Source organism: Geospiza fortis, unplaced genomic scaffold (genome assembly GCF_000277835.1).
Source record: "Geospiza fortis unplaced genomic scaffold, GeoFor_1.0 scaffold59, whole genome shotgun sequence".
NCBI lineage: Eukaryota > Metazoa > Chordata > Aves > Passeriformes > Thraupidae > Geospiza > Geospiza fortis.
This window is the reverse complement of record NW_005054381.1, coordinates 1,706,405-1,724,650: the sequence shown is the minus strand read 5'-3', so window position 1 is coordinate 1,724,650 and position 18,246 is coordinate 1,706,405. Positions and strand designations below refer to the sequence as shown.

Sequence of the window (18,246 nt, the reverse complement as noted above, 5' to 3'; positions counted from 1 at the left end):
GGGACACCTGGGCTGCAGCCAGGAGCAGCCAGGCACTGCTGGGCCCTGCAGACCTTGTTCCAGGGGCATTCATGAACTGCTGGGCTGCTCCTGGGATAAACACAGCACTAAGGCATCAATAGGGATGGTTTTTTAGGCTGCACATCCCATCAGAATACAACTCCAGCCAGAAGCAGCCCTGCTCTGTGTGCACTGCAAAGCAGCTTCCCTGATCAATGAAGCATTTTCTTAAGAAGTGAAAAATCACTGAAGTGCCTCAGATCGAGCCTTTAATTTTAAAATTAAACAGAGAGGTGAGAGGAGATGGCAGAGATGGAGAATAAAACAGGACCTCATTTCTTACCTCATCTTTAGCACCTGACTTTCTTATCAGAGCTCTTTGTATGTCTTTTCCAAACAAGATTTCCTTTGATTTCCAGAAGACAAACTTTGTGTTTGCACTTATGTTTTTAATATTTTATTAATTACCATGGGTATAAGTCATAAGATTGTATCGAGATATCAAGAGCTAATACAGTTGCACTTAAATTTGTCAGCTGTGCAATAGCTTGCCCTAATTTTAGATTATCAGCTCTGGAGACCTGCTCAAAGAGTAAGACTGACAGACTTTTTAATGGAGAAAATCGGAGCTCCCCTGGGATCCAGACTTTTTTCTGATTCAGTAAGAAATCCCAGTGGCATTTGCTGAAAGGATCCCAGGATGGAAAATGACATCTCTCTAAGAATTAGTGCTTCTCACTCTGATGCAAGTGTTCCAAATATACTCTCCCTCCACAGACATGCCTGCTACCTCTTCAGACTTTTCAGCAACAGGTGGGTGAAATGTCTACTTTGAGTGCTCCAGTCCAGTCCTGTGTGTCAAACTGAAGTGAAGGAGCATGAATCTATATAAATAGACAAATTATCCACCCAAAATATGTCATTTAAAATTGAGACGCTGACACAGCCTTAGCTACAGCACCGCTAAGCAGGGGCTGCATCATTGTTTCAATTAAATATGCTTGTTTCTTCTCCAGGAGAAACCTCTGCAGAAACGTCTCCTTTGAGGGCAGACACAGACAGAAAGTGGCTCCCAGTTAAAGGCTGGGTTGGAGGCACAGCCATCACCCAGCAGAGGTCAGATATCAGCTGTGATATCAGCCAGATAGGCACGGATCCAAGTCAGGGAGAAGGACCAGGCTGAGGCAGCGCCTTTGCCCCTGCCACCCCCTCCATCCAGCTGCTCCTCAGGCTCCCAGCTCCTGCTCCTGCCTTCATGTGGCCCATCCTTTAACCAGCTCACCCTTCAGCCCCTCCATCTGTCACACACCTTTCCTGACACTGATCTGCCATGTTTCATTCAAAGGCTCTGGGATTCTTCCTGGATTCCAGGTTTGATTTATTCTAGCAGAAATGGTACCTATATGCATTATTTCTACCTCTTGTGGATCTCCTGTGGAGGATCAGTGGGGGTTTGCCCTCAAAAATCCTAAATGAAGCAAAAGTGCTTCCTTTGCATTTTCTGAAGAGTGAGTAGAGAATTGCTGTGCAGCAATTAACCCTGCATTCTGTACACAACAGGGTATCAAAATCTGCAAGAGACAGTCCTAGAGGAAAGCAGATCTGCTCTTCCCACAAACATTTCAGGCCAGGCTGTGTCTGCTGGGAGGGGCACAGCTCCACAGCCCTCAGAACACACCGAGCGAGGTCCCACCAAGAGCAATTTGTCAATTCACTGCCAGAACAGCTCCACAGCTGGGGGCCAATATCATCATGATATAAGGCATTTGGGTAAAGGATCTTCAAGCCTCTAATCCTGCTGAGCACCCCAGCTCTCCTGGCTGTTAATGAAACCTGAGGATGTTTGGCACCACTATTGAAATGCTCCCTTGGACAGGACCCACCATCCTCCCTTCTCCCAGTGCCGTGTGCTCACAGGAACTTTTTCTCCTAAAAATGTTATTTTATTCAAAGCAGGAATTCAAAAATCTTCTGGGTCCTATTGAAAGAGATCTAAAAGATCCTGCCTGTCTGAAGAAAAGAAGTTTCTACTTGTCAGTTAAATAAAGGAATAACGCACAGCCTCCTTTATAGTGTGTACTTTACCTGTCATCCAGCAGCCCATTATCATGTCACGGCAGAGTGCACTTTCCTGCAGGTCACTTTGTTTAAAATGACATGGATAATGCACATGTCAGCGAGCTGACAGTCCCCACCGTCCTTCAGAGATAAAACCCAGCCACCAGTGCCTGTTCTTATCTGGGGTACATGCCTTGCTCTATCATCTAAGTCAGGCAGAACATGATTTCTCCAGAGAGCACTTTTTTCATTTCCTGATTTTAAGAAAATCAAATAAGCACCATTTGTCTTCATCTGAATATGCTTGACCTGCTCAAATGATGATGTCTCGCATTTTATAACAGGCTACATATGCTGAATTCAAATTAACAGCAGAACAAGGCCTTTAGATCTTTGCCTGGGCTGCCAGCACAGCCTGAATAAATAAGTCAGGGTGAGCAGTCATCTCTCAGAACTGGGCCTGAGCTGTGGAGCTCAAAGATGGCTCTGGTTCTGACATTTGAAAAGCACTAAATGTTTAGGGATATTTGGGCCTGCACTTAATCTCATTTCATTAAGGGGAAGAGAAAATATGGATCACAGAGATGGAATACACATCTGGATTTTAAATCCTGCCCACACAAGTACTGGGGTATTCCATGTGAGGTACAATCTTGACTCTCTCTTGTATTGTGCATCCTGAACCAGCATCTCCCCTCCATCCCCAAAAGCTGCCTCTGCCTTTTTTATACTGGAGGGCTGCAAGAGAAAAAAAATGAGTGAAACAGGCAGAGGTTCAGCTCCATAAATGCTGCAGTGACAGGAAATTACACTTTTAGTTCTGGGTGCCATAAACATAGAAGCTGAAATTCAGTTTATCATCTTCCTCTGCATAAGGAACATCCTGAAAATGAATAATCACTTCACAGGATGGAATGTAATGGTAATGCATTAAAAATTCATATTGAAAAGTGCAGGTTAATATTCTGTGCAAAAACCCAACAAAACCTCCCCTTTCTGTTGTCACACTGATTAACTCCAGTGATTAGTTCCCTTATGCAAGGAAAATCATTGCATTTCAAAGTAAACAGCAGTTCTTTAACATAGTTAGCAAATTATTAAGAAACATGAGGAAAAAATCCTCTACTTGGGAAAAGAGCTGAAGGGCAAAGCTTTGGAAGTTATATACAGAATGGTTTGAAAATTTCCTTCCTGTTACACAAACCCTGCAGAAAACTGATTAAATTCGTGGAAGGTGATTTTTGTACTCATTGTTTCCCTCTGGATTTTACAGCATATTTGCCCTTGGCTGTTGGGTGAGCTGCACACCAGCCTGGTCATCTCTCCTCTTCTTGGCCTGCCTTGGAGCTGGTTAACAGAACCACTCATGAAACTCTAACCAGTTCAACATTATTATAGGAACAATGTTTTCTGACATTATTTTACCCTCCCCTGACTTCCATTCCCCAATTTATCCAAGGAAAGGGGAGGCAAAAATGATTACATTATCAAAACATCCCTTAAGGCTCAACATACAAATAAAAATCACAAAATCCAACCTGGAAATAAAGAAATTAGGCCAGTTTTTCTGTGATAATTATTTCAATTTTTCCAAATAAAGAAGGTTAGGCTGTTCACAAACATAAAATAACAGCTAAAAATATTCATCATTATGGATACCAGTTCTTAATTACTATTAGTCTTCTAAATAATAGGAAGCATCAGAGATCACTGTCTGACTCTTTCAGATTAATTTTTTCCCCTTTCCCACTCAGAAGCCCAAAATCATGGAGACAGTGCTCAGCAAGTTGTGTTACTTGACTTAATATACACTTTCCAAATGTTATTTCTGAAAAACAGATATATCAACCATAACACTTCAGTCGGAATTTGCAGGCCTTTGCCTGCAGAGAAGCACAACAGGCACTAACAGTGATTAAATAACTGTTAAGAAGTGCAAATGTGAGGGTTACCAACAGACTCCGTTGCTGCTACAACTTCCAAGGGGAAGTGTAGCCATGGAAAGGGTTGGTGGTGAGACTGGTGTTCATAAACAACCCACACAGACCATGGCATCAATATGCTTCAGGATGAACTGTGTGGCCTCCAAAATATTCATTAGAATTCTCTTTCCTTGGAGGTCTATTCCAAAATTAAATTAGAGACAGAAATTTTCTTTGTATAGAGATGCTTTAGATTAGTCCAAGAAGAAACTTTGAATAAGTAATAGATTAAGAGGAATAAGGGAATCCAATAAATTAGTTTTGCTCTCATACTGATTTTCTTTCTTACCTTTTCTTCTTGATCACTGTCGCTGTCACACTGAAACACAAAAAGAGAAAAAGCACGGGTAAGAGAAGCTTGCTACAACAAAAAGAAGATAAATATTTCTGTGAACAAGATGGGTGATACATTCACAAGTGTTGGGCATCACATCTGGCACCTGTAGGAACAAGTGCAGTTACTGTATGGGAGGAAATTCCCCAGTGCTGTTGCAGAGGATGCATTTCTGTGTTTGAATGATGAAAAACCTGCCCTGCATGCACCAAAGCCATTTGCAAAGCCTCTGCCAGTTCAGCTCAGGGGCACAGGAGCTGGAGGTGCAGGGGCACATTCAGACCCCAAAACTGGATCAGGGAAGAAGAAAAACAGCCTCAGAGGGCTGGAGTGTTTTCTTTGGATGAGCAGCGCTCCTCATGCTGCTGCAGTCCAGCAGCTGCAGGGGCTCCTTGGGGATGCTCAGGTGTGCCCAGCACTCAGAGGAGCCTTGCAAGGCTGCTGTTCTCCAGGAACACTAGGAAAGGTCACCCTGTGCCTTTGCTTTTGGCTGCTGAAATGAAGATTGCAGAGATCACAGGGAAGCCGGAATGTGCCACGGCCACTGATTCCCTCAGGTTCTCTGGGAGTTGCCCAGACATCACAATTTTACAAAATGCTGACTGGTAACTCTAGAGAGTCTTGATATTCATCCAGTGCCATTGCTCAATTCTTAAATAAGTTTTACTATTGTAGGAATAGAGCAGGACTAGATCACTCAATGTTTCTGAAAGACAAGCATCACAACCCAAACCACATTTGCATTTGCTGGAAGTACAAAATGTTGGAAACAGGACTCTGGGAACCCTGGAACACACAGGCTTGAATTCTGGGTACCTGCAGCTCCTTCTGTGGGTCTGTTTTGTTTCTATCTACAGCTGGAGGTTCTGGAGGATGAATTGTCTCTATCACTCAAGACTGAGCTATGCAGATCTCATGGCAAACATTTCCAAGGAAAACATCACCAAGCAGGAGACCCAGGCTTTCCTACCCAAGGAGCAGCTGACTGTCAGGCTCTTACAGCACTCAGTTAAGCTCTTTATGTACTTATATCTTTATGTATTTATATCTTTATGTACTTATATCTTTATGTTCTTATATCTTTATGTATTTATATCTTTATGGTGTTTATATCATCTTCGAGTATTTTTGTAAGACAACCGAATTGCTTTGAAATTAGTTATATTTTGTGAATTCCAAAGGTTAACTGTACAGTGGGATGTGAACAGACAGAGCCAAATACTCCCACAAATACACATACTTGATTTGCACAAATCAACTCATCTCCTGTCTGTTGTTTAATTATAACTTTTCTGTTTCACTGGCTTTTCCCTTGTCTGCATCAGTACAGGGGGGGAAAAGGTGCCTTCTCTACACCACTGAGCTATGTACTAACACATTAGAGATAAGAACTATTTCTAGGTATTTTTGAACTAATTTTAAATGAAGGAAAGATGAGATAAAATTACAATCTTCTTGCAGCTGATTTCAAATAGAAAAGGAAGTGAAATTTATTTAATAACTGAAGTGATTTATATAGCACTAGTTGCACCTATTTAATACCAGAGTATTTCCTCTGGTAACAAACAAATGAGAAGAAACATGAAGACAGGGGGCAATTTTAGCTTTAATTTTGAAAACCTCACACAATGTTTGAATTAATGAAGAGTCCACTTAACTGACAAAAGGAAAGCATTTCTAGAACAGCATGGCACTGATATAAAGTACTCCTACCTTACCCCAGAAATACAAGGCATTTTGACTTCATCAGGACTGCCTGTATGAGATTTTGGTTTGAAGGCCCTGCATTTACAAAAAAAGCAAACTTGGATTGTAATCCATGAAAATCAGGGCACAGAATCAGAGAACCTCCTGAGCTAGAAGGGACTCACAAGAATCATCCAGTCCAGCTCCTGGCCCTGCACAGGACATCCCCAGGAATCACAGAGCATATCACAAGCATGAATGTCACAAAGATCTTCCATTTACTATTTCTGCTTCACAGCTATTGGAAAAATTCAGCTTTTGGGCTCTGTTACCTTCTCCCCCTGGATGGTCAGAGCCAGGAGCTCCCTCACCATGAGCTCCCCAGGATCCATTATCACACCTCCTATGTGTTTGAAACCAAGGAGCAAAGGGGCAATTGCTCCTTTGTTTGTGTCTCTGCCCACCCTCCAGGCAAACTCCAAGTCTTGATGAGACTGAATGCAAAAGTGAAAATAAAGGGGGCAAAAGGATGTCTAAGCAGGCAGGGGCAATTCCCTTGGAGCAGCAGGGTTCAGAGGGTTTCAAGGTGCCACCACTCCTGGTGCCAGGCACAGGAGCAGCGTCCTGTGACCCAGCTGTGCTCACAGCACTCTGCAGCCTCTCCCTTAGCCCAGCTTTGGTCTGATGTAAAGAATCTCTGCTGTAGTTTTTACTGACTCATAAGCTTGGAAAAGCTCAGGGTTTTTGTGTTCCCTCCAGCGTGGAGGTGCCTGGGGAGAAGAGAACTTGCCAGCCCTGACATCTGAATTTGCCAAGAGAGCAGCTCCCCACAGCCGAGTGAATCTGCGCAGCGCTGCCGGTGGGAGGCCATTTCCAGCAAAGTGTTAAACTCCACACCTCCTGCTCTCCCACAGTCCAGTTCTAATTTCAAGGTCTGCTTAATTCCACATCAAATAATTACTGCAGTACCCAGCAGCACCTTGTCTCCAGAGCTCAGCATATGGCGAAGGACCGAGCCCTACTGGTGCCCATGATGGAGGAGAGCTGTGCCAAGCCCATTAAAGCTGCTCCTGCTCCCTCCCAGCGTGCCCAGGAGTGACAGCTCTGTGCCTGGGCCAGCTGGGGTGCCTGCCAACCCTGCCTGTGCTGCACATGGCACTGGGAGCAAACACTGCCATCCCTGCTACTGAATTCCCACACTGACCCCAGGACTTTGCTGGAGTGCACCATCCAATTTACAGCTCCAGCCTCCAGAGCCCTCCGTGCCAGCCTCTGGCAGAGAGGGATGATGGTCAAAGCCCTCCAGTTCATAAATTATGCAAAGGCAATAAATGCACTCAGCAAACAGCTCCCTGCCTTCGGCCAGCCTGGCTCTGGGGCAGCTCTGCCCTCTCACAGAGGGTTGGGCACCAGGGCAGAACCCAGTGCCCAGCACGGCTGTCCTGGGCCCATGGCAGCGTTCTGGGGAGCAGCTGGATGGAAAGAAAGAGGGAGGGAGAGGATGAGAGGGCTCTGAGCACTGCTCTGGGGTTGTAGCTCTGTGCAGCACCTGTGTGTGTGTGTGTGGGTGTGTGGGTGTGTGTGTGTGGGTGTGTGTGTGTGTGTGCAGGACACACTCTGCACTGGCACATTCTGCACTCCCACCCATCACACAGTTTGTGTGCAGGGGTAATGCCAAAGAGGGAGAGGAAAGAAGTTTGCTGCTCAGGCTGGAAACAGAACTGGAGCAAGTGCACACTGTGCCCATGGCTGAGGGTCAGCCCAGGCACTGTGCTCACACACAGCCACCCAATGCTCTGATGGGCCCATTTACATCTCTGGATGCAGGTTCTGCCCAGAGCTGCTGAAGCACGAGGTGTTTCCATCTCCTGCAGCCTCACTGCTCCCCACAGCTGAAGAGGGAATTTTGGGAACCGAAGCTGACAACCGTGAAGTTGATTATTCAGAATTACTGGTCAATTTGAAGGCTGGAGTCTGCACTGCTCGCTCAATTCCTCAATTCCTCCAGCATTTCCCTACCTCCCAGGGCCACAGGAAGAAGTAAAATGATTTAAGTGCTTTGTGGTTCTCAGAGCGCCAGACTGTTTTGGAATTGAAGCAATGGAAATACTTTGCACTGGCCCCTGCTTTGGGCTGTGTTTCAGTATTCCATGGCTATTACAGAAAGCTCATTTTTCGGTGCTCTCCCGTCTTTTTCAGGAAACCATGGCTCTGTGCACAGGCTGCCTTGGAATATTCTGCAAATAACTGGGAATCCAAAATATCATTCAGAGATAGCATGACCTGATTTTTGGATAACTGCCACTGGCTTCACTGGAAGCTGAGGGTGATAATGTGACAAATCAGGACAAGGAGGCTGCAGACACATTTCACACCTGAACAAACAGAGGCTTCTTGCTCTGATTCACAGGCTCAAGGCACTTACTGTCTCCACTCTGAGCACAAGTTGTGACTGATTACAGCCCCCCCCAGGCCAGGCTGGAGATGAGCCCAGAGCCAAATTGCCTGATTTGCCCTACACCCCCCCGGCCAGCCCTCAGCTCATTCAGTGAAGCCCAGATGGGCAGAACTGCTGAGCACCCACAGCTCCCTGGATGGCCAAATTTTCACAGGCACATGGCCCTAATGCTGTCAGAGCTTCTCAGACCACAGCCTGACAGGCTCCTCAGTGGGAGGAGTCTGAAAATTGTTTATTTTGTGCTTCTCAAAGTCTTGTACTGGCCAGAAGGGACTCAGTGGTTTTCCCAAGGGACCTATGGCACTACCAACAAAATTCAAAGCAAGTAAAGCTCACTCAAAATGGTCTTCATTGATAAAAATCTTACAGGATATATGGAAATGCTAAGGGCTCTCCTAGTTTCTATATAATTGGGGTAATAATGAGAGCAGACTGACTGTGATTTGCACAAAGTGGCCATAGTTATCACTGAAACTGCTCCAATCCCTTAAATAACCAAAGCCACCAGCCATCACATCACCTGACACACACACACATGTGCCAAGTGTTCAAGCTTCCTTTTGCAGTATTTCTGCAACTCCCTGCTCTAGAAATGCTAATCACAGTCAGTGACCCAAAAACTTGCATGTTCATATGTGTGATGCAGTCAAAATTCAAATAATTATCCCTAAAATCAAATCCAGGTGAGGAAGAAGACATGCAAAGGCAAAAGATCTCTGTACCAACAAACCAGAAATTTCTTCTTTCTGCCCCAGCCTGAAGCCCTGCAGTCAGCCTGGGCTGCAGCAAATGCATTCCCTGCAATGTGGGGTCTGCACACACAGACCTGCAGTGGCAAGTGGGAAAAGAACTTTCCAATTCCCAGCTGAGGCATAATTGCTGCTGTGTTTTTTAGAAGAAAAGGGAAGCTGAAGATCAGGTTAAAGATTAGCTGCACCTCCCCAGCCCTCTGGCCCAGGTGGAGAGAGTTAAAATGCACAGCACATTTCCCAGAGCACCCGTGGAATGAGCCTGATCCCAAAGCCACGTTTCAAAAATCAGACACCCTATGTGGTGACAGCTCTAATTTGAGCCCATTTTAATAACTTGAGAGAGCCTGGTCCAAATCAAGCTGAGTAAAGGTCTGAGCCACCTCACCAGCTCATTCAGGCTGAAGCAACACCATGGATTTCTCTGTACTTTGCTGATTGAACACATTCTTGTGCAAAAAGTGGCAATCATTGAATATCTCATGTACAATGACATTGAGGAGGGCATTGTTCTCTATTCTGCTCAATGGACTTTGCTGGAACAGCTATTTCATATCTTGGAGCCATTTATCATTGCCACCAAAGGAGTCAGAGCTGCTGCAAAGCCAGCTCTGAACAAAGTGATTCTACTCATCTGTCTGCTGAAAAGAAATCTGAAGAAAATGAGGGAAAACCCAGACCTCAGCCTGTTCACAGTGACATTTACAATATTCTTGTCCATCTCTCCACCAATGACAAACTGGCAGCCCTGGAAAGGGCAAAGATGGTATTTTAGCTATACAATTAGACCTTTGCTTCCAAGAAAAAAAGGAGAAAAAAACATCTCCTAGATGAAAGGAGACCCAGACAGGGAATAAATGGGCAATTTTCTAATTGTTGAAATGGAGACTGGCAGAGCCACAAAGAAGCTAAGAGCAAGAATTTCACTTTTTTCCTTCCTATCTGTGACTTTGCTGCAAGAAGCATTCAGCATGGAGCTCCCTGCCAAGGAATCTTAAATATATATATACACACATATATATAGCATCTCACAAATTGGTTAACATCACAGTCTGCTTAGCAATTCCTCACCATTATCCACTGTGATTCACTGGAAGGAATGGCTCTGAAACAGAAATGGTCTGAGAAGTTTAAGGTCTGCTTTCTTAAAAGCTAAAATTATGGATTATTCACCAAAAAGTCCCATTTTACACAAATTACCTAAGTCTGGACAAAAGATTGCAATGTTGACCTTTAATCTGAATTCCATTTTATCCAAACTACTTCAGCTGAAATGTATCAGTCTTGGACATTTGAAGTTATCTTGGGTCCCTTACAATAAAAATATTCAGAATTTAGAATGTTTTTCAGCTGAAATTCTTTTTAATTCCTCCCCCCAGGACGCTTATCATTGTTTTATATTACAAAATGACATAATTAGTAGTTCCTTTTAGCTCTACCATCAGCAAAACAATGGTTTTATTAGAAAGAATGACATGTTGAGTATTAAAATGAAAACTCTGGATTACATTGCTGTTCAGGATAAGGATGAGGATAAAGACGTTACATTTCTCTAGGACATGGATTTATCCTTGGCACCTGGTGGGAGGCCCAAACATTCCTGGTAGGCCACAGGGAAGTTGTTGCAAAGCCAAGGGGGGATTTCCCTCCAGGCAGACCCTGGTTTGGTTCTGCTGTGTTGCCCCCTGTGTTTGCAGGGATTTCCCCTGCAGGGGCAGGCTGGCACCTGTGGCACTGGGAGGCACTGGGAGGCACTGGGCACTGCTGGGGAGGTGACACAGGAGCTGCTGGGGGCTGCCACCCCTGTCCTGCCAGGCTGCCCCAGCTCCGTGTCACCCCAGGGACACGTGGAACCAGCCCTGGAAGAAATTTTTTTTCTGTTGTTCCTTGGAAAGGGAGCTGGGGCTGGAGGTTACTGCACCTTCTGTGGTCCAGATCCCACAGATCCAGCAGCCTCCTCATGGTGGCACTGCCCAGGTGCCACTGCTGTCATGGTGTCATTGCCCAGTGACCCCACACCTGGCCAAGCCCAGAGCAGGATGATGCTCCCACCAGGGCCAGGGGAAGATTAAATGTGTTTTCCAGATGGAAAACTTACAGTGCCATGCATTCCTCAGCTCAGTGTGACCGTGTTCGCAGGGTCTTAGGATGAGGGAAGAGATGAGGATCTGACTCCATGTTTCAGAAGGCTTGATTTATTATTTTATTATATATATTACATTAAAACTATACTAAAAGAATAGAAGAAAGGATTTCATCAGAAGGCTAGCTAAGAATAGAAAAGGAAGGAATGGTAACAAAAGCTTCTGTCTCAGACAGAGAGTCCGAGCCAGCTGGCTGTGATTGGCCATTAATTAGAAACAACCACACGAGACCAATCACAGATGCACCTGTTGCATTCCACAACAGCAGATAATCAATGTTTACATTTTGTTCCTGAGGCCTCTCAGCTTCTCAGAGAAAAAATCCTAAGGAAAGAATTTTTCATAAAAGATGTCTGTGACAGCTCAGCACCCTCAGAAAGTGCCCAGCATCAGTCAGGGACCCAAATCCCACCAGACCTGGCAGCAGGCACTGCCAGCCACACACACACAGGAATCCTGATCTCAGGAAGTCATCCTCTGTTGCAATTGAAGGGTGAAGTCTCTGCCTCAGCTCCTGAGGGCTCCATAAGGAGAAATGCCTCCATGCTCTCCCCTGGGACTCGGGTTGCACATTTGCTGCCTCCTTACCTGCCTTGCTGGCTGCAGGCAACTTGCAGCTGTCATGTTATTTTTAGCAGCCTCTCAAACTGATGGCAATTTGCAGTTTGTAATGTCATGTTTAGCATCCTCTCAACTCACAAGTACTTTTTCAAGGTTCAAAAAAAATAAATAATAGTAAATAGTAATAAAAATGTGCATTTGTACTGATGGACTAAGTCGATAGGAAAGGTTTAAACTAATCAGTGGTTAATGAAGTCAGTGCCTAATACTGCATTAGTGGGTGTTATCTGTATAAGAAAAGATTCTTATTTTTCAGAACTCCTGGTCTTAGCTCATGAGTTCTGTTTGGAATTTGAGTCTTCCAGGTACTTACGGGCTAATGAAATAAAAACACCTTGATTGACAAGAAGCAAAGCATGTTACGGGTTAAAATAATACAAGAATCTATTTTTTACACTGTGTTGTGATCCATAAAAATCACCCTGAGCCTTTCCTCTTTCTTCTCTGCCTGTGAAGCCAATTGCTTTGATTGCAGTGATATGAGCTTACTGAAATGACTTGCCCTTGCTTGTGAAGCAAATGGAACATGCTAATAGAACTTATCGCATTACCGGATGCAAAAGTGCCATAGCTCATTACTTTAAGATAAAAGGATATCATTGCAGACGGGAAGCAGAATTGACTTTCTGAGGCCCGACTTGATGATGATTTAATCAACTGCTCTCTTTCACTTCTCATCTCTGCGCCTGTCGGTTTCCCAGGTGCTGTTAAATGAGACACTCAGAAAGTGAGCGCAGGGAAAGAAATTGCTGTCATTACTTTTCAAGAAAGGAGGTATGCAAATTTTCGACAGAAAGATTGCGTTCATAATGGGCCTGGTAAAATACAAGGATCATGCTTGACAGGTGAGGGCAAGTCATTTGTACGTCCTTAAAGTGAAGCAACCATCCTCATTTAGAAATTGTGCTCGATAAGAGAAGCTACAAATGAAACCCAAGCGAAGGCTGAGAGCAGCCAGCAAATCTTTGAAGGCTTTGCTGCTGCAGCTCTGCCTTCAGCAGGTGCCTGGCGTGCCTTCACACATGGCTCTTCCCAACTGCCAGATGGCCAAAGTTTGACCTCAGTATCTCACAGAGATTCCTCTTAAATGTTTTTTCTTACTGTCAGCATTATATTCACAGTCTGGGGTCTGAGAGTCTCTTCCTTTCTTCGCCGCTGCCAGAAATAGAAATTACAACAAGAAAAAAACCCAACCAGCTAAGTGAGGCTTGAGTTAACTTTGAGAACAGCATCAAGAGGTTGGAGGCAACAACTTGCTTTCCTCTGCGTGCATGGCAGATCTTGGATGGTCTGGAGCTTACACTTCATAGAGCCAAGTGAAAAAGAATAACCCATGGAAAGGGTTGTGGCAGGAAGCAAAGAGGATGCAAAGATGCCTCTCCAGGGCTCAAAAGGAACCTCGGGTCCTGTGTGATTGCAGCAAGAAAGGAAAGAGTAAAGAGAGCAACTGGATGCTCTATTGATCTGATATTCCAAAATTGGAAGTTAAAAAAGCACAACAATTGAGATGATGAATTATGCACAGGCTAAAAACACTCTAAAGACCTTGCATGGCTATTGAGCTGTTTGGATCATTTTAAATGGGGAAATGAGAACTACCAAGCTTTTATTGGTGTCAATCAGATTTTCCATCAGAGATTGATAGTCAGCCACATCAAACAGGCTCCTCGGGGACACTCGAAGCAATGGATACAGCAGTTTGTCATAAAATGTTGACATTTTGTCTCAGATAACAGCATAGGACTTAAATAGAATTAATGTCATGAATATTTAGAATTAAACAAAAAACAGCTGGGAAATACTGCCACAAAGGAAGCAGGGTACAACAGAAAATGATTTAAATAAGAACAGTCACTATATTAATTCCAAGGTAGGTGCATTTTAAGAATTTATATATATATTTTCTCAAGAACACAGTTCATTGCTCCCATGCTTGTTTATGGAACAACTATCAGATATGTTATTTGCCCTTTTCCCTGTGTGTCAGGTCCTTAACCCTCCACATCCACCTAACTGGGAGTGATCCAGCAATATCCCCTGGATCTGACTCACCTCTCACCAAAAATACTGCACTGTGGGTTGAAAAGCAAGATGATGGAGGAAAGATAGCCTTGGGCTAGGACTCAGGAGATCCACCTCTGTCACTGGCTATCAGGATCACCTCAGGCAAGTCACTTACTCCCTTCTGCTGTCAACCCTCTACTTCTCATCTCTCTGGGCTATTAAATGGTACATTCCCTAGGATTTGCTTACTTTCACTCTATGTGTTTATAAAGTGTGCAGGAAAATAAGGCATTTTTCTCAGAGAATGTTGGTCTCAGTAAATAGAAGAAATAAAAAAGAAGAAAAAAGCATTAAGACCTGGATCAGGCCCTAGACACACCATGCCTATTTTCAGTATAGATCTCATCTTCCACCAACTAAAGTGCGTGACCTCTGGAAAATTATATCAGTCCAACTGAAAATTATTTTTATTTTCACTTAGAGCAATGAGCACAGAGCAGCAGCAATCCAGCACAGACAGCACTGCTCAGGGGTTGCTCTCTTGTGCAGGCTGCAGCAACTCTGAGCACAACATGGCTACTGAAACCCACACAAAGGGAGATTCCACTGATTTCTAGGATAAAAGAGATGTAGAAATTGTATCTGAAACAAAACATAAATAATAAAAATCCATCTTTTCTTCCCCCAACAAGACCTCTTTAGCTTTTGAGTTCTTTGTCTTTACAGTAGCCTAAATAAGTTAAACTGAATTGTATAAATAATAATGGTAATAATAATTCCCCAAACAACCCAAAACAATTGATCCTTAGGGATAAGACCTTAACAGCTGAGCTATAAACCTCTGAACATTGGATTTTAATGGATACTAAAACCCCCTTAACAAAGCCCTATAAATATAACCTGAAACAAAATGATTTGTGTTCTAAGCTGTTTGCAAACTCCCATAAATGTTCCTCATTGTCATGACACCAGAAAAATAGCTCAGCCTGTGTACTCAGCCTTGCAAACTGGCTTCTGTGCTGTGCTTTCATTCCCTTTTCCACTCCCTGCTTTATAATTCATCACTTGCACAGTTGTTATGCATTATTATTACTGTTATTATTTATTGCTGCCTTTATCATTTTTGTACAATTGATAAATTGTCTGTGCTAGACCTGAGGGAAGAGAAGGATTATTCTAAATGTAGAGCAAGTAAATATAAATTGTAAGGACAATGGCACACTTTGGCCTTGCTGGCTCAAATTTCCTTTTTGACATACATGGTTCTGTAATTTGGAATCTGTGATCTCTTATTAGGAAATGAAAGCATTATTTTTTTTCCCCCAGAATGCAGCAACTATAAGAACTGAATTTAAAACAGGAGTTGTATTTCTCTTTGTAGAGGTAGGAATATGATTTATCAGTTGAACTCTGCCATTTTTTGTTCAAGGAGTGGCTGAGAATAAGAATACTCATCACTGCCTGGCTGAACAGAGCAGCTGGGGCTGCCCCTGGATCCCTGGCAGTGCCCAAGGCCAGGGCTGGGAGCACCTGGGACAGAGGGAGGTGTCCCTGCCATGGCAGGGGTGGCACTGGATGGGCTTTAAGGTCCCTTTGAACCCAACCCCTTGTGGGATTCTTTGGTAGCTGGGGGGTGTTGTCCAGCACAGCACCCAGCACTGCAGCCCCCTTTACCAAGAAGCAGTGGCAGCAGTGATACCTTGGTGTGTCCCAGCAGGACAGGAAGGGGAACCTCTCATTTCCTCCAGCTCTCTGTTCTTGAGCACCCCCTGCACCCAGCCCAGAGCCCTGTGAGCCCCCTGTGCTCTGAGCCAGAGCTGCCGCTGCTCCCAGGCTGGTTCTGCACCTCTGCAGTGACCCACTCTGGGGCTCACAGGGCTCATGGCCACACAGCACAGAGGTGGGAGGGTCATGGAATACCCCAGACTTGAAAGGACCCCCAAGAATCATCCAGTCCAGCCCTGGCCCTGCACAGACACCCCAACAATCCCAGCCTGGGCATCCCTGGAGCTCCTGGAGCTCTGGCAGCCTCGGGGCCGTGCCCATTCCCTGGGCAGCCTGGGCAGTGCCAGCACCCTCTGGGGGAAGAACCTTTCCTGAAATCCAACATAAACCTGCCCTGGCCCAGCTCCAGCTGTTCTCTGGGTCCTGTCCCTGCTCACAGCAAGCAAATTGGAGCTGTTCCTCTGCTGTCCCTCAGCTTCAGGTAAGACCCAAATATCTATTTTAAGAGCCATCCTCCTGTACAAATATCCACTGGGCAATACCAGGTCCTCAGTTTACCACCAATGCTCTCCTAGCACAGATAGAAAAAAAATGTTTGGGGTTTGGTTGGGTTTTTTTTCCCCACTGCTGCATTAACCTACCCCTAGACTAAGTGGTAAAAACTCCTATATCAAAAGTATTATCACAGGCTCCATGACTGTTATCAGCAGTGGCAAATTACCTGTCTCAGCCAAGGCAAGGGATTGCTTTGAACAGCTGGCTTTTAGCTCAGTGCTCAAAAAGTTATTCCTGACCAGGAGGGTCGTGGAAAATGCAGGAGTTTTGCCAGCAGCAGCTGTGCTGTGCAGGGCTGTGGCCAATGCAGCATTACTGACACTGCCCACGTGCTCCCTTTGCAGCTGCAATGAGACTTCACACTGCCAGGAATTATCTCTTCCAAAGGTGAGCCCCACATCAGGGCCAGGGACATCCTGAAAGTCAAACACAGGACTTCCCAGTAAACTCTGTCGAGAAAGAAGGGACACACCAAAGCAGGAGGGGATGCAGAACAACTCTCTCTGGAATCTGAGGATCTTCAGGACTCCTGGAAGGAGCAGAAGCTTCAGATCTTCAATCTTTGTGGTCACCACTACCCCACAGACAAAAATGTACACTGAATTTACTGGCTGGATGATCCTAGCAAAGCACCTGCATCTTGTACAGAAAGGAATTTTAAACTACTCAACCTGTGCTCTGCAGTTTTGAGATGGATTAGGTAGGGCAAGGAAATTCACTGCTTTCTCCAGAGATATTCTCTGTGAATACAGAGCCTTGGAATTTCACAAGGGATGTTTTGGAGAGGGAGAGGCTCCTTCTGTTTTATAGACTGTAGATACCAAAAGATTGGAAGTTCCATTCTCATCTCTTTTGAAAATTTAGGAATAGGGAGGCTCTGAGATTTCAAACATGTTCTCCCCACAAAACCTCTGTAGGCTTTATCTTCAGTCTAAAAAGCAAGTGAATAACCAGATGCAATGGGCAAAACCCAGATAAATCTAGACTGGTGCATATTTTAAAAACAGGCAATAATTTATTATTCTTCACTTAAAAACAGGGCAGATCTTCCCTAACTGAAAAAAAATTAATAAAAAATTAAAACCTTGCCTAAATGTTGTGCCCTCGTTCCGTCAGAGTTACTGTACTCCAGGCAGTACAATTAATTAGTGAGATCATATGGCCTGTGCTAGACAGGAGGTCACAGCAGATCACACCCTCATTGCCTTAAATGATGTGAATTTATAAATCCCTAAACATCGACATCCTTCCATTCCTATATCCACAGCCAGCTCGTTAATGCTCCAGATCTCCTGTGATCCAGCAATTCAGGCCAGCTCCATTCAGTGACAGCAGCTCTGTCCATGCTGGGACAGTCCTGAAGGGCTGGGAGTGACCTCCGAGCTCTCTCCATGCTGGGACAGTCCTGAAGGGCTCTGAGTGACCTCTGAGCTTATTCTGGAGCCAGGAGGTTTTCCCATTTCCCAGGAACAGTAGATCCTGCCAGCTTTTACAGTGTTGGTGTTGCTGTGTATGTTGAGCTTTATTCATGTTCACAGGATTCAGTTTTATCATGCTGCAGGAACAGCACTTCTTCAAGACTCATTTCAGCTTTGCTATTAAGCTCGACTACCTCTTTTGAGTAATCAATAAAAAGTCTGCTACAAGAGGACACTGTGATTTACAAATACAGGAAAAGAAAGAGAATGATGCAGAGCCATTGGTATGGATGTGAAGGACTGTTGGGAGGGGGGAAATAAAAAGACTACGAGAAGAATCTGAACAACCAATTTAATCTTGGAGGAAAATTCAGCAGAGCTATCCTGCGTGGCAGCTATCATAAAAAGATGCGGGAGAGATCTACGGGAAATTCAATAGCAAACCTAAAGTGTTCACCAATGGGGTCCTTCAGAGCAAGGGAGAGGGGGAGACAGCAATTTCTCATAAAGCA

At 44.5% G+C, this 18,246-nt stretch overlaps 1 protein-coding gene across 1 annotated transcript in view; it reads right to left on the bottom strand.

Annotated features, from left to right (window-relative positions):
• AUTS2 (activator of transcription and developmental regulator AUTS2) overlaps positions 1–18,246 on the bottom strand; it is a 582,529-nt gene that overhangs the window by 239,527 nt on the left and 324,756 nt on the right. The window contains exon 5 of the mRNA XM_031060380.1: positions 4,330–4,359. Coding sequence (XP_030916240.1) covers positions 4,330–4,359 — 30 coding nt within the window. The remainder of the gene's footprint in view (positions 1–4,329; positions 4,360–18,246) is intronic.